The following is a 14778-nucleotide window of genomic DNA, read 5'->3' on the forward strand; positions in this document are numbered from 1 at the left end:
AGGCATTGGCATCTAAAAATATAGAGCAATGGTGACTTCAGCACAATGCTTGCTAGGACAGATATTGAGTGGATTTATAATGTAAACAAAATGAGCCTTCAAGGACTCAACATATATTTTTAATTAAATGGTTTCACCAATGAAATATAAAAGTTGTATACAATGGTATAAAAGTTTGGAAGATAAGCATTATTGTAGAGGTGGTACCTTTACTGAAATTTTGTAAAGGTGTAAAGGGGAACTTTTGCAAGTTACCATCTTTCCTATAAAATAGGTCTAATATTGATTATGCTTTTTCATCATTTAGAGGATTTAGAAAACTTAAGAATATAGTATTTTAAAATACCTGATATATATATATATATATATATATATATATATATATATATATATATATAATGCTTAGTGGCATCTGTCTGTCTGTGTGTGTGGGGAAAAAAAACAAGTTGCAGCGCCACCTGCTGGGCAGAGTTATACACTGACCTACTAAATTCTTAGTGTTTGTGGGAAAAAAAATTCAAAAAGGGCTGAAATTTGGTAGGGCTCAAACTCATTTTCGTGAGGTAATTTTACCTCATGAACACACATGTGTAGAGGCGTGCGTTAGTGTGTGTGTGTGTGTGTAAAAAACTATTTTCTCAGAAAGGCCAATTGACCTGAAATTTGGTATACTGACATAATTTGACAAAAAAATTAGAATAGTGAAGTCAGTTAACTTCCATCATCCCCCCCTTCCCCCCGTGGGAGGGCTAGTAAAGGCTAAATTTACGAGTTGAGAGGTCAAACTCATTTTCGTGAGGTAATTTTACCTCATGAACACACATTAAAAAGAGCGCTTGCGTCGGGAAGTAACGCTCTTCCCCTGAGGAGGCCTGGGCTAGGCCCAAATGCATGACAAGAACCTTTTTAAGACCTTAAGTAGCTTGATTTGACTAGAATGCATGAGTATCATGCACGGGTTAACTTGTGTATATATATATATATATATATATATATACATTGACATTTTCTTCATGTTATGGAACTTTCTTGTAAAAACAGTTTGTATTTTTCTTGGGAAAGAGTCAAATAATGTACACACCAAAGTTTAACCATGATATATCCATTCCGCTATTTATGTATAGTTATAATGTGAGTTTGAATCGTTACAGATTTGATTGATGTTTTGATATGTTGCAATTTTGAACATACCAACCTTATGTGGTAGAATATGAACATAGTACACAAGGTATAAATATAGATACCTGGATCAGGAAATATCTTCGAGCTTCACATAGGAGCCATTGATAAGAAGCACAGCTGCAACAGGGAACAAAATGCAGAGATCAGTGTAATAAACATAATAGGATGACTTATTTAGGAAAAGATTGATTATTACAGCATGAAAATGGCATCTGGTTATACAATAAGTGATTGTGTTTTTATTTTAGAATTATAGGGAAAATGCTCTAAATCTAATGATTGTGTGCCTCTATTTGGAATTGTGTATTTGGTTTAATTAATATGCCTAATATGAAACTAACTACTGATTATCAATTAGATACAGTTTGTTCATATATATTGAGAACTATGAATATATTGTAACTAAGTGTATTTCGCTATATATAATTATATTTTATATAGCCATATTGCACTCATTGCATAGACAGCAGAAACCCTATGTTCATAAGTCATAGTAACTTGGTGTTTACTCAAGAGGAAATACAACTATGTTGTTGATTTAATTACAAATAAATGTTATATGTAACTGGGTACCATTCATTAAGGAGCCATAGTTAATCATCATGGTGCCACATTTCATTCATAATAATATTATATATACATGTTATATTGGGATTTATTATGCAATAAGTAGGTTGAATTACTAGTCATAACGAACTGACAGCATATCCGAGATCACTGACAGTCATTACATAGAAGTTATAGCTGAGTGTAATTTTAGATTGTTAATAAACCTTGGCATATATAATTATGTACACGGTATGAGTTAAAAGTAAAAAACATGTAAGTTTTATGGCTTTGAAAACCCTAGAGTGAAAGAAGTGTGTTTTCTGGTTTCATAGCAACATGACATCACTGATTGGAATCAGTTCCAGTGCAATAACAGTTGCTTAAAAAAGTGTATTTTTTTATTGATTATATATTTATTGAGAAATTAATATTATTAATGTAGGCACCAAGGGGGGAAATATATTTTATTTCATTTGAATTTAGGTATTTATATATGTGCAGAATATACACCAAACTAAAGTGTCTGATTGGTTAGGATGCAACTTACTAGAATGAAATGCATCAGAGGGCACTGGCAACACTGTGTTTGCAGAATTTGGACTTGAAACAGACTTTTGTAGTAATAAACAAATCTACAACAGTCTGACATCGATTATAGTGTTTTTCTAAACTCACTGTACTGTGATTGGGTGCGAGAACTTTCTGTACTTGTTGTTAGGCATGTTTTATTATTAAGTTTTAAAGATTTTATGTAAGTGGATTGACACTGGTCTGTTGGAAATAAATGAAAGGTAATGCAATAAGATCACTGTCCTTGTTTTAATTCCTTCAAATGTTCCCTCAAAACCCACATCTATTGCTCACCTATCCTATCCCCTCTGAGACCGCTGCTGCGCCATCTCCTCCCTCTCTTGCACGACTTCCTTGTCTACTCCTTCTGTCTGTTCTCCCTATAGAATTTAAGCTCTCATGGGCAGAGTCATTCCTACTCTTTGTCTTCTGTCTCTTGGTCCTGTCAGTATGTCCATGTTACACTGTGTACTACAAGGTGCCTCCTCTTATTTTGTATTTTTATAAAAGAAGGGGGGGGAAGAGGAACAGAAGGGAGAAAAGTGGACGGAGAAGGTAGAAGAGCGGGATGGAGTGGGGGGCATATTGGAAGTAGTTGTGGAAAAAGCAGCACACAGCTACAGGTGTGACGCGGAGATCATTTCGGGACAAGGAGATGTTTTTTTATGTGCTTTAAAATGGTGTCATACATAGGACACAATTAAAGTGGGAAATGTCAACCTTGTTATATTGCTGACTATGCCTTAATAATTGATATTATTGCTGTTTATGATGTTATCTATTATATATGCTGTAGTGGCTGCACTGGAGGACGATTTGTAGGTTCGCAATGAAACCAACAAGTTTTCTTATCCTGTGACTGCTAACAAGTACTGCTACTGATTGCTCACAGTCACATCAGCAGTGATTGGAAGAAGAAGGTTATTCCCTCTTATCATCTCAGGGGTGGCTGCTCATTCAGAGGCCACCTCCTCCAATGAAGATCTAAAATGAAAGCAAAAGGGACTAAACTATGGAGCCCTGAGGAAATTCTGATGCAAGAGAAAAGGTCACACGCAAGACCTGACAAACCAGATTGCATTTGTAAAATAAAAATGAACATGATAATTGTACATCAAGCATTTTTGTCCTTGTTAAGGGTGATAATAATGTACATGTTGATCATTCTGGGACATTAACTTCATCTGGTGATAACTGTGCAATGCAAAATGAAATTCTACATATTTTTTTAGCCACTGCCATGGCCACCATTCATCAATGCTATAAGTATTAAACAGAGAAAAAAAAGAACAGCAGGACACATCCTAGAGCACTCGCCCTTTGCAACAATTGTGAATTTCAAATTTTATGGATCTGCGCAATTTCAGAAATGTTTGCCTTCTGCAGTACTGTTGGTATTATTTTCTAAGAGATGTACCCACTGAGAATACCACTATTGTTTGTACTCAGGTCGATGCCAAAAATAATAGTCAAATGACTATACCTAGGGTCAAATTATAATGCTCTTACTGCTCATTGGATGATTCTACAGTGTCTATAAAAGGTCAAAGCCACAGTCGCTTCCATGTCACCAATACCATTGTCATTATCATCATAACATGCTCTGCATTGAGCAGCAGTGGGGTGGGGTTATGGTGATGCAAATGGCTTTGCCCGCTACTGGTGAAGGGGGCAGGGCTGGAAGGAGGGGCTCAGCGCTTCCTGCTTGGATCATTTCTTGGAAGAAAGTAGACAAATATGAGTAACATCTATACAATTTTTTTGATCACCCTACCCATAGCTCTAAGTGAGCTGATATACTGTATTGTGGTATGCCATACTGCCACTTCTCCTACTACCGCCATTGTAAAAATATCAAATTTCATTTACATTTATTAATTCCTCCCTGGACTCTCCTGTTCCTCCTGGTATAGGCTCTCTGCGACCATCCATTACATTTACTACCATGTGTTTTTCATTTTAAAATTTACCTTAAGTTCTTTTAACTTATTTTTCTTCAATTTAATTTTATAATATTGTAGTGTATTTTACCTTATTTTTCATTTTAAAATTTACCTTAAGTTCTTTTAACTTTTTTTTCTTCAATTTAATTTTATAATATTGTAGTGTATTTTACCTTATTTTTCATTTTAAAATTTACCTTAGATCTTTTAACTTATTTTTCTTCAATTTAATTTTATATTATTGTAGTGTATTTTACCTTATTTATCATTTTAAAATTTACCTTAAGTTCTTTTAACTTTTTTTACTTCAATTTAATTTTATCTTATTGTAGTGTATTCTACCTTAATTGTATTTGCACTTTAATTAATTTATCTCCATTTTATTTTATCTTTAGTGAGAGGGAGATCTTTAGTGTATTTTACCTTAATTATATTTGCACTTTAATTAATTTATCTCCATTTTATTTTATCTTTAATGCAAGGGAGATCTTTAGTGTATTTTACCTTAATTGTATTTGCACTTTAATTAATTTATCTCCATTTTATTTTATTTTTACGGCATTTTAAATTGTGTTTGCCACTGCCTTTTGTTCCTGCTCCACTTCATTGTTCTCTGCAGTCCTTCCTTTGTTCTTGTCTTACTCTGCTTTGTCAGCCCATATCTAACTAGACCACTCTGGCCCACTTCTGGCCCCCTTTGCTGCCTTCACCTCTGCGCTAATTGCCCTTACCCTCTTCTTACCCCTTCTCTCATTCCCAGTCCCCCCTGTATCTCACCATGCTGCCCCGCTCCTTTCCTATACCCATCCTCTCCCCTAGCCCCTTTCTCTCGCCCAACTCTCACTGCCCCACCCCTCACCCTCCCCCTCGTTCCATCAACCCTGATAATCTCATCCGCATCTCCCCTCTTCCCTCCCTCCCTTTCTCTTGTGCCCTCTGGAAATCCAGGTCCATCTGCAACAAACTTTCCTCCATCCATGACCTCTTCATCTCCAACTCTCTTAATCTTCTTGCCATCACTGAAACCTGGCTTACTTCTTCTGATACCGTTTCACCCGCCGCTCTCTCCTATGGGGCCCTCTCCTTCACCCACTCCACCAGACCAGACGAGCGTCCAGCAGGCGAAGTGGGCCTCCTCCTATCCCCTAACTGCACTTTTCGTGTCATTCCCACTTTACCTTCCCTCTCCTTCTCCTCCTTTGAAGTACACTCCATCCTTCTCTTCTCCCCCATCCACCTGCGTGTCTCTCCTCCCTTTTTCTTGACAACTTCGCTGCCTGGCTCCCCCACTACCTTTCCTCTGACCTTCCCTCCATCATACTTGGCGACTTTAATATCCCTATTGACAACTGTTCTGACCTTGCCACCATTAAACTTCTCGCCATTTCCTCCTCCCTAGGCCTTACTCAGTGGACCTCTTCCCCCACCCACTGTCTTGGTCACTCCCTTGACCTTGTCTTCTCTCATCTCTGTGATCTCTCTGACTTCTCCAACTCTCCCTTCCCACTATCTGACCACCACCTCCTCTCCTTCACTCTGTCCTCCTCCCCTGCTCCTGCCTCGCCCAAAGCCACCCTCACTAGACATAACCTGGATGCTATTGACCACACCTCCTTCTCCTCCTCTCTCGAAACTCTCCTTTCACCCCTCCACTCCCTGGCCTGTCCCTCCCAGGTCTCCTCTCTCTACAATCACTCCCTCACCACTGCCCTGGACGCTGTTGCCCCGGCCTTTTCTATCCGCCGACGCCGCATTATTCCCCAACCCTGGCACTCAAAACTCACCCGCTTCCTCCAAAGATGCTCTCGCACTGCTGAACGCCTCTGGAGGAAATCTCGCTCCCTGGCTGACTTCCTCCACTTTAAATTCATACTCACTTCTTTCTCCTCTGCCCTCTCCCTCGCTAAACAATCCTTCTTTAAGTCCCTCATTTCTTCTCAGTCCTCCAATCCCCGCCGCCTCTTTGCCACCTTCAGCTGCCTCCTCTCCCCCCCCCCTCCCCCTCTGTCACGCCTTCCCTCTCCGCTTCTGACTTCGCCACTTTCTTCTCTTCCAAAATTGAGGCCATCAGACTGAACATCTCCTCCTCCCCTTCTCCCGCCACCCTCATTGCTTCACCTCCCCAATCAACCAACTCTGGTGCTCCTTCAGCCCTACAAACGGTGAAGAAGTTCGCTCCCTTATTCTTTCCTCTCCACCCTCTACTTGCCCTCTCGATCCCATCCCCTCCCACCTCCTTCGCTCTCTCTCTCCAACGGCCTGCTCTTACCTAGCACACCTTTTCAACCTATCACTCTCCTCTGGTGTAGTACCCTCTGCTTTTAAACACGCTCTTATCTCTCCTATCCTCAAAAAACCCAATCTTGACCCCACCTCTCTTGCTAATTATCGCCCTATCTCTCTTCTCCCCTATGCCTCCAAATTACTTGAGCGGATTGTCTGCAGCCGCCTAACCAGGCACCTCGCGGACAATTCCCTCCTTGACCCTCTCCAATCTGGCTACAGCCCCCTCCATTCTACTGAAACTGCCCTGGCCAAGGTTACTAATGATCTCCTATCAGCCAAATCCAAGGGTCACTACTCCGTACTCATCCTCCTTGACCTCTCTGCAGCCTTTGACACAGTGGACCACCCCCTCTTGCTGCAAACTCTTCTCTCTCTCGGTCTCTCTGGTTCTGTCCATGCCTGGTTCGCCTCATACCTCGCTAATCGCTCCTTCTCTGTATCGACGTCTGGTTCTTCCTCCTCCCCCTACCCTCTCCCCGTAGGAGTCCCGCAGGGCTCTGTTCTTGGCCCTCTACTCTTTTCGCTCTACACTTCCTCCCTTGGTGCTCTCATATCCTCCTTCGGTCTTCAGTATCACCTTTATGCTGACGACATTCAACTCTATATCTCCTCTCCTGATCTTTCCTCCACCCTCCTCGCTCGGGTATCCGACTGCCTCTCCGCCATCTCCTCCTGGATGTCCGAGCGCTTTCTCAAAATCAACATCTCTAAAACTGAACTCATTGTCTTTCCTCCGCCCAGACTCCCATCCCACCATGACCTCTCTATTGTCGTCAACAACACCATCATCTACTCTGTCACCCAACTTTGCTGCCTGGGTGTCAACCTCGACTCCTCTCTCTCTTTTGCCCCCCACATTCATTCCCTTGCCCAAGCCTGTCGCTTCCAACTGTGCAACATCGCCCGCATCCGTCCTTTTCTCTCTCAGGATGCCACCAAAACTGTCATCCACGCACTCATCATCTCCCGCCTCAATTATTGTAACCTCCTCCTCTCTGGCCTCCCCCACTCCCGTCTCTCCCCCCTCCGCTCTATACTCAATGCGGCTGCAAGACACATCTTCCTCTCACGCCGCTCCTCCTCTGCCTCCCCTCTCTGCCTTGCCTTACACTGGCTCCCCTTACCCTACAGAATCCTTTTCAAACTCCGCACCACCACTTACAAGGCTCTCTCCAACTCTACTGCCCCGTATATCTCTAACCTCCTCTCCATTCACACTCCTGCCCACTCCCTGCGCTCGGCCAACGGCCGCCTCCTCTCCTCCACTCTCATCACCTCTTCCCACTTCAGAATCCAAGACTTTTCCTGTGCAGCCCCCCTTCTCTGGAACGACCTCCCTTGTTCCATCCGTCTCTCTCCTACTCTGTGCTCCTTCAAATGTGCACTCAAAACTCACCTCTTCCTCAAAGCCTACCAACCATCTACTTAACCCCCATCTCCTCCCTTTAGCTCGTCCTCCCTTCTCTATTCTTGCCTCAACTGGCTCCTCTTGTGCCTGGTCTGTTTACCCTCCCTTAGGATGTAAGCTCGTATGAGCAGGGCCCCCTCCCCTCCTGTCTCCATACCTGTTCTTCCGCTCCGTCTTTACTGCATATGACTAGCCAGAGTTTCTGAAGTATTGGTACTTTTTGTTCATTGTTCAGTATGGTTTCACCCTGTATAGTCTACTGTTAGTACTGTGTGTGGCGCTGCGGATACCTTGTGGTGCCTAACAAATAAATGATAATAATAATAATAATAATTTACATTTTCCATACCACCACTATTAAATTTCCACTTTGAGCACTGGTCCTACCAAATTTAACTATTAAATAACATACATAAAACATACACATATAAATAAGAATGATTAAAAATGAAATTGATGCCACCCTGAAATAAATATCCATCTTCTGCCTGCTACTGGCCCTGTAATGGGAGCTGCCAGAAACAGGAAAGCCAGACTGATATAAACTTGAAAGCTTTGGATTGGATTCTAATAAGGTTAAATGGATAAGATCTTAGTTACAGGATAGAAAACAGAGAGTTATAGTAAATGGAGTGCATTCACAGGAGAGAAATGTTACCATTGGAGTACCCCAAGGATCTGTACTTGGACCAGTGCTTTTTAATATCTTTATTGGAGAAATTGAAAATGGTATTGAAGGGAAAGTATGCCTTTTTGCAGATGACACAAATATATGCAACAGTATAGACAGATCAGGAGGGGTAAAACAAATGATTGATGATCTAGGTACAGGAATGGTCAAGAGAGTGGCAACTACAGTTTAATGCAAAAAACTGACAGTATATCCGATTTCATTGACAGTCATTACATAGAAGTTATAGGTGAGTGTAATTTTAGATTGGTAATAAACCTTGGCATATATAATTATGTACAAGATATGAGTTAATAGTAGAAAACATGTAAGTTTTATTCCTTTGAAAACCCTAGAGTGAAAGAGGTGTGTATTCCGGTTTCATGGAAACATGACATCACTGATTGGAGTCAGTTCCAATGCAATCACAGTTGTTTAAAAATGTGTATATATTTTATATGCTGTAGTGGTTGCAATGGTGGATGATTTGTAGATTCGCAATGAACCAGCAAGTTTTTTTATCCCGTGACCGCTGACAAGTGCTGCTGCTCATTGCTCACAGTCACATCAGCAGTGGTTGAATGAGAGAGAAGAAGGTTTTTCCCTCTCATCATCTCAAGGGTGGCTGCTCATTCACAGGCCGCCTCCTCTGTTGAAGATCTGACTGAGAACTTGGGGTTGTTCTTGTTGGCGGACTCGTAGATATTAGCAAGCAGAAGGGAAGGAGGTGCGTCTAACAATAATTAAGAGAGAGGGCCTTAGAGGAAAAGACAATAAAACTGATGGGGAGAGAGAGAGGAAGGGAGAGAGAGAGAGAGAGAGGGGAGAGAGGTGGAGAGAGAGAGAGACTAAAATGAAAGCAAAAGGGACTGAACTATGGAGCCCTGAGGTAAATCTGAAGCAAGAGAAAAGGTCACACGCAAGACCTGACAAACCAGATTGCATTTATAAAAATAAAAATGAACATGCTAATTGTACATCAAGCATTTTTGTCCTTGTTTATGGTGATACGGGTGATAATAATGTACATGTTGATCATTCTGGGACTAAACTTCATCTGGTGATAATTGTGCAATGCAAACTGAAATTCTACATATTTTTTTAGCCACTGTTATGGCCACCATTCATCAATGCTATAAGTATTACACAGAGAAAAAAAAGAACAGCAGGACACATACTAGAGCACTCGTCCTTTGCAACAATTGTGACTTTCAAATTTTATGGATCTACGCAATTTCAGAAATGTATGCCTTCTGCAGTACTGTTGGTATTATTTTCTAAGAGATGCACCCATTGAGAATGCCACTATTGTTTGTACTCAGGTCGATGCCAAAAATAATAGTCAAATGAATATAGCTAGGGTCAAATTATAATGCTCTTACTGCTCATTGGATGATTCTACAGTGTCTATAAAAGGTCAAAGCCACAGTTGTTTCCATGTCACCAACACCATTGTCATTATCATCATGACATGCTCTGCATTGAGCAGCAGTGGGGTGGGGTTATGATGATGCAAATGGCTTTGCCCCCTACTGGTGAAGGGGGAAGCGCTGGGAGGAGCGGCTTAGCACTTCCTGTTTGCATCATTTCCTGGAAGAAAGTAGGCAAATATGAGTAACATCTATACAATTTTTTTGATCACCCTGCCCATAGCTCTAAGTGAGCTGATATACTGTATTGTGGTATGCCATACTGCCACTTCTACTACTACCGTAATTGTACAACTATCAAATTCCATTTACATTTTCATACCGTCACTATTAAATTTCCACTTTCACCACTGCTCCTACCAAATCTAACTATTAAATAACATACATAAAACATACACATATAAATAAGAATGATTAAAAATGAAATTGATGCCACCCTGAAATAAATGTCCATCTGCTGCCTGCCACTGGCCCTGTAATGGGGGCTGCCAGAAACTGGAAAGCCAGACTGATATAAACTTGACAGCTTTGGATTGGATTCTAATAAGGTTAAATGGATAAGATCTTAGTTACAGGATAGAAAACAGAGAGTTATAGTAAATGTAATGCATTCACAGGAGGGAAATGTTACCAGTGATGTATCTGAAGGATCTGTACTTGGACCAGTGCTTTTTAATATCTTTATTGGAGAAATTGCAAATGGTGTTGAAGGGAAAGTATGCCTTTTTGCAGATGACACAAATATATGACAGATCGACAGATAGACAGATCAGGAGGGGTAAAACAAAATGATTGATGATCTAGGTAGACTACAGGAATGGTCAAGAGAGTGGCAACTACAGTTTAATGCAGAAAACTGACAGCATATCCGATTTCATTGACAGTCATTACATAGAAGTTATAGGTGAGTGTAATTTTAGATTGTTAATAAACCTTGGCATATATAATTATGTACAAGACATGAGTTAAAAGTTGAAAACATGTAAGTTTTATGGCTTTGAAAACCCTAGAGTGAAAGAGGTGTGTATTCCGGTTTCATAGAAACATGACATCACTGATTGGAATCAGTCCCAGTGCAATCACAGTTGCATAAAAATGTGTATATATTTTATATGCTGTAGTGTGTCGAAGTAATATTTAACAAAAATCCTATATTACCAATTAGTTCAATAGAATGAACAAATGAACTTGAATTTTGTTTCTGTGTGTCTTTAAGAGAACGTGTTGCACAATACAGAATTGCATAAAAAGAGACATGTTATTTTAATGATAGAGTGCCAGCAGTGATGTAAGCTGGGAAGGTGTGTTTTGAAGTAAGAAGGAGTTTCATATCCTATAAAAGAATAAGTTAATCAAATATAGGGTGTCAATTGGCATTTTGAGACCCTGGGCATATGTCTGCTTCGTCCAGTATGGCTGTATCTATGTATAATACCTTTTTAATAAATTATAGAAATATTATATTTTGGAAACCTGCCCATCTCATTTATTATTTAAAGAGATGGAAAGAAAATAACTTACAGAAGCTGGGGGCTCGTTGAGGATATTTGGTGGCGGAGCTTCAGCCTCTAGTGAGTCGTACCAAACGTTGATGTAAGTGTGTGGCAAAGCATCATCAACAGAGATCCTTTTGGAAGCATCCATAACTAACATCTTGGACAGCAGATCTCTGATTTGGCTGGCTTTTAATTTGTTGTGTTCAGAGTCTACAGGAAACAGGATATCTGGGAAAAGTTTCTCAATGCTGTAGCCTGCATATTTAGGTCTATTTTCCACATACGTCCTCACTGTAGGCTGCAACTTCTTCGATGAATTCTGAACAAGGGGTTCCCAGTGTCAGGCGCCGTCTCCGCACTGACACTTGGTGCAGGAGACGGACGCCTGCACCTTCCAAGCAACCACGTCCTGTTGCCTAGCAGCGGGACGCTATCTCTGCTCACCTGTCTGCAGCCAGCATGTCTTACCTCCAAAATCTCCCTAACCCTATCAGGAGGCTCCTTAAGGTATATAAGGCAGCCTCTGACACATGTCTAGTGCAGAGTATTAGGTCTTCAGCCTTGCTCCAGCATTTGTTCCTGTGTTGCTGTTATTTGGATTCTGACCCCGGCTTGTTCTTGACTTCTCCTTGGTTCCTGATTCTGGCTTAGACTGATATTTGGTATTGACCCGGCTTCCTGACCATTCTCCTGCTTCTGATTTGGCTATATCCGTTCCTCTGGTTTTGACCCGGCTTGCTGACTACTCTTCCATCCTGCATCCTGGTGGGCTCTCACCGCTGCCTCAATTGTTACCTCGCTAGCTGACTGATACTAAGGGCCGCGACCTGCACATCCCTTGCAGCGAAGTCCATACCTCCTTGCGGGGGTTCCTGGTGAAAACCAGGGGCGTGTTAGACTCCGCGCCTCAGTACTCAGTAGCGCCAACTGCTGGCAGGTATCATCAATTACACCTAGTGATTCTGACAGTATACTCTGGCCATGTCAAATACCGAAGGCACCGGTGATCTCTCTGCTATTGACCTCCTGCAGCACCTGATTCGCCGAGTTGATCAACAAGAGGTTAACCAGACTCAGCTCCTGCAATGCCTTCAGGGACTGGCTACGCACATGGATACCCTCCAGAGAACCCTGATTCTTCCCGGATTATCTGTTGCTCCCGCATCCCCCCGTTGTCGGCTCTCCAGCTGCAGCTGCACCTAATACTACTGAAGGGATTCGCATCCCACCTCCCGAAAAATTTGGTGGTGATCCGAGAAAGTGCAGAGGGTTTTTTAACCAATGTGCTATCCAGTTCGAGCTATCACCAGGAAATTTCTCTTCAGAACGAGCCAAGGTGGCATATATTATTTCGTTACTCACGGATCAAGTGCTTGCCTGGGCCTCTCCTCTATGGGAGCATGATGACCCCCTGTTACAAAATCCATCCTTCGGAAAAGTGTTCGATGAGCCTGGTTGAGTTTCCTCTGCGGCCACCAGCATTTTGAAGCTACGTCAGGGAAGCCTTCCCGTTGGTCAGTACGCGATTCAGTTCAGAACTCTCGCCTCTGAACTGAACTGGAATAATGAGGCCCTTATAGCTACCTTCTGGCAGGGGCTGACAGATCGGAAAAAGGACGAGTTGGTCTCCAGGGATTTACCAGCTACCCTAGATGATCTGATCTCCTTATGCATCAAGGTCGATATCCGGTATTTGGAGCGTAATCAGGAACGAGAACAATCTCGCCGGGCTAGTCCACGTTTGGTCTCCAGTTTTCATAACCCACCAATTCTACCTGAGGAGCCCATGCAGATCGGGCGTTCGCGTCTAACTGTGGAGGAGTGGGAACGAAGGTTTAAAAACCATCTATGCCTCTACTGCGCTGACCCCTCTCACATTCTATCTCAGTGTCCCAAGAGACCGGGGAAACGCCAGATCCTAGTCGGTGCCGGGAAAGCTGGTCTAGGACTGAGTACATCTTCCCCTTATTCCCCAGACAAAACAGACTTTTTGATGCCCATCATCATCCATGCTTCCCAGGGTCCGGTCTCCCTTCGGGCCTTCATGGATTCACGGGCAGCTGGAAACTTTATTTCTGCAACCTTAGCAGCTAACCTTCATCTCCCCCTGGAATCATTATTGCAACCCTTAGTTCTGACAGTGGTGGATGGTAACAGAGTGGCCAATGTATCTATCTCTCTGGCCACCCGGCCGATCCGACTGCAAGTTGGTCTCCTCCATTTTGAATGGATCTCGTTTCTAGTCCTTCCACTGACTGTTGATCCGGTAATATTAGGACTATCCTGGTTAAGGGACCATTCACCCCAATTTGATTGGCATCATGCTCAGGTTACTTCCTGGGGTCCGCTCTGCGCTGATCGATGCCTCAATAACCTACCTATTAGATGTCACACTCTCAGACCCAGTCTTGGGTTGCCATCTGAATACGCTGCCTTTGTGGATGTCTTCAGTAAGACTGCAGCTAAGACTCTTCCACCCCACCGTCCTTGTGATTGTTCCATTGAATTTATTCCTGGAGAAAGGATTCCTCGTGGCAGAACTTACTCTCTGTCCCTCCCTGAGACTCGAGCCATGATGAGTATGTATCTGAAAACCTTGAACGAGGATTTATTAGAAAATCTTCCTCACCTGCCGGTGCAGGATTTTTTTTTGTAAAAAAGAAGGATGGTTCTCTAAGACCATGCATCGACTACAGACTACTCAATGCTATTACCGTGAAGAACAGGTACCCCATACCCCTGGTTTCCGAGTTATTCGATCGGATCAAAGGTGCCACAATATTCACCAAACTAGACCTCAGGGGCGCCTATAATTTGATTAGGATTCGTGAGGGCGATGAATGGAAGACCACTTTTAACCCTCTGGATGGCCACTATGAATACCTGGTGATGCCTTTTGGCCTATGCAATGCCCCAGCGGTCTTCCAGGAGTTCATTAACGACATCTTCCGAGACCTACTCTATCTCTCAGTTGTTGTCTATCTGGATGACATACTTATATTCTCCAGAGACTTAGAATCCCATAGAGGTCACATCAAGGAGGTTCTCTCTCGACTACGTTCCAACGACCTTTACTGCAAACTGGAGAAGTGTGTCTTTGAAGCCTCTCAGGTCCACTTCCTGGGATATATTGTGTCCGGTGCTGGTCTTTCCATGAATCCTGGGAAAGTGGCTGCCATTCTCAATTGGCCACAACCATTGGGCCTTAAGGCGATCCAACGCTTTATTGGCTTCGCCAATTATT

The 14778-nt window shown here is 42.4% G+C and overlaps 1 protein-coding gene across 1 annotated transcript in view; it reads right to left on the reverse strand.

The window, feature by feature from the left end:
• The window catches only part of LOC142143136 (mitogen-activated protein kinase 8-like), a 39606-nt gene that overhangs the window by 21268 nt on the left and 3560 nt on the right, over positions 1–14778 (reverse strand). Inside the window, exon 2 of the mRNA XM_075200848.1 lies at positions 11560–11853. Coding sequence (XP_075056949.1) covers positions 11560–11853 — 294 coding nt within the window. The remainder of the gene's footprint in view (positions 1–11559; positions 11854–14778) is intronic.

This window comes from Mixophyes fleayi, chromosome 3 (genome assembly GCF_038048845.1).
Source record: "Mixophyes fleayi isolate aMixFle1 chromosome 3, aMixFle1.hap1, whole genome shotgun sequence".
Classification (NCBI taxonomy): Eukaryota; Metazoa; Chordata; class Amphibia; order Anura; family Limnodynastidae; genus Mixophyes; species Mixophyes fleayi.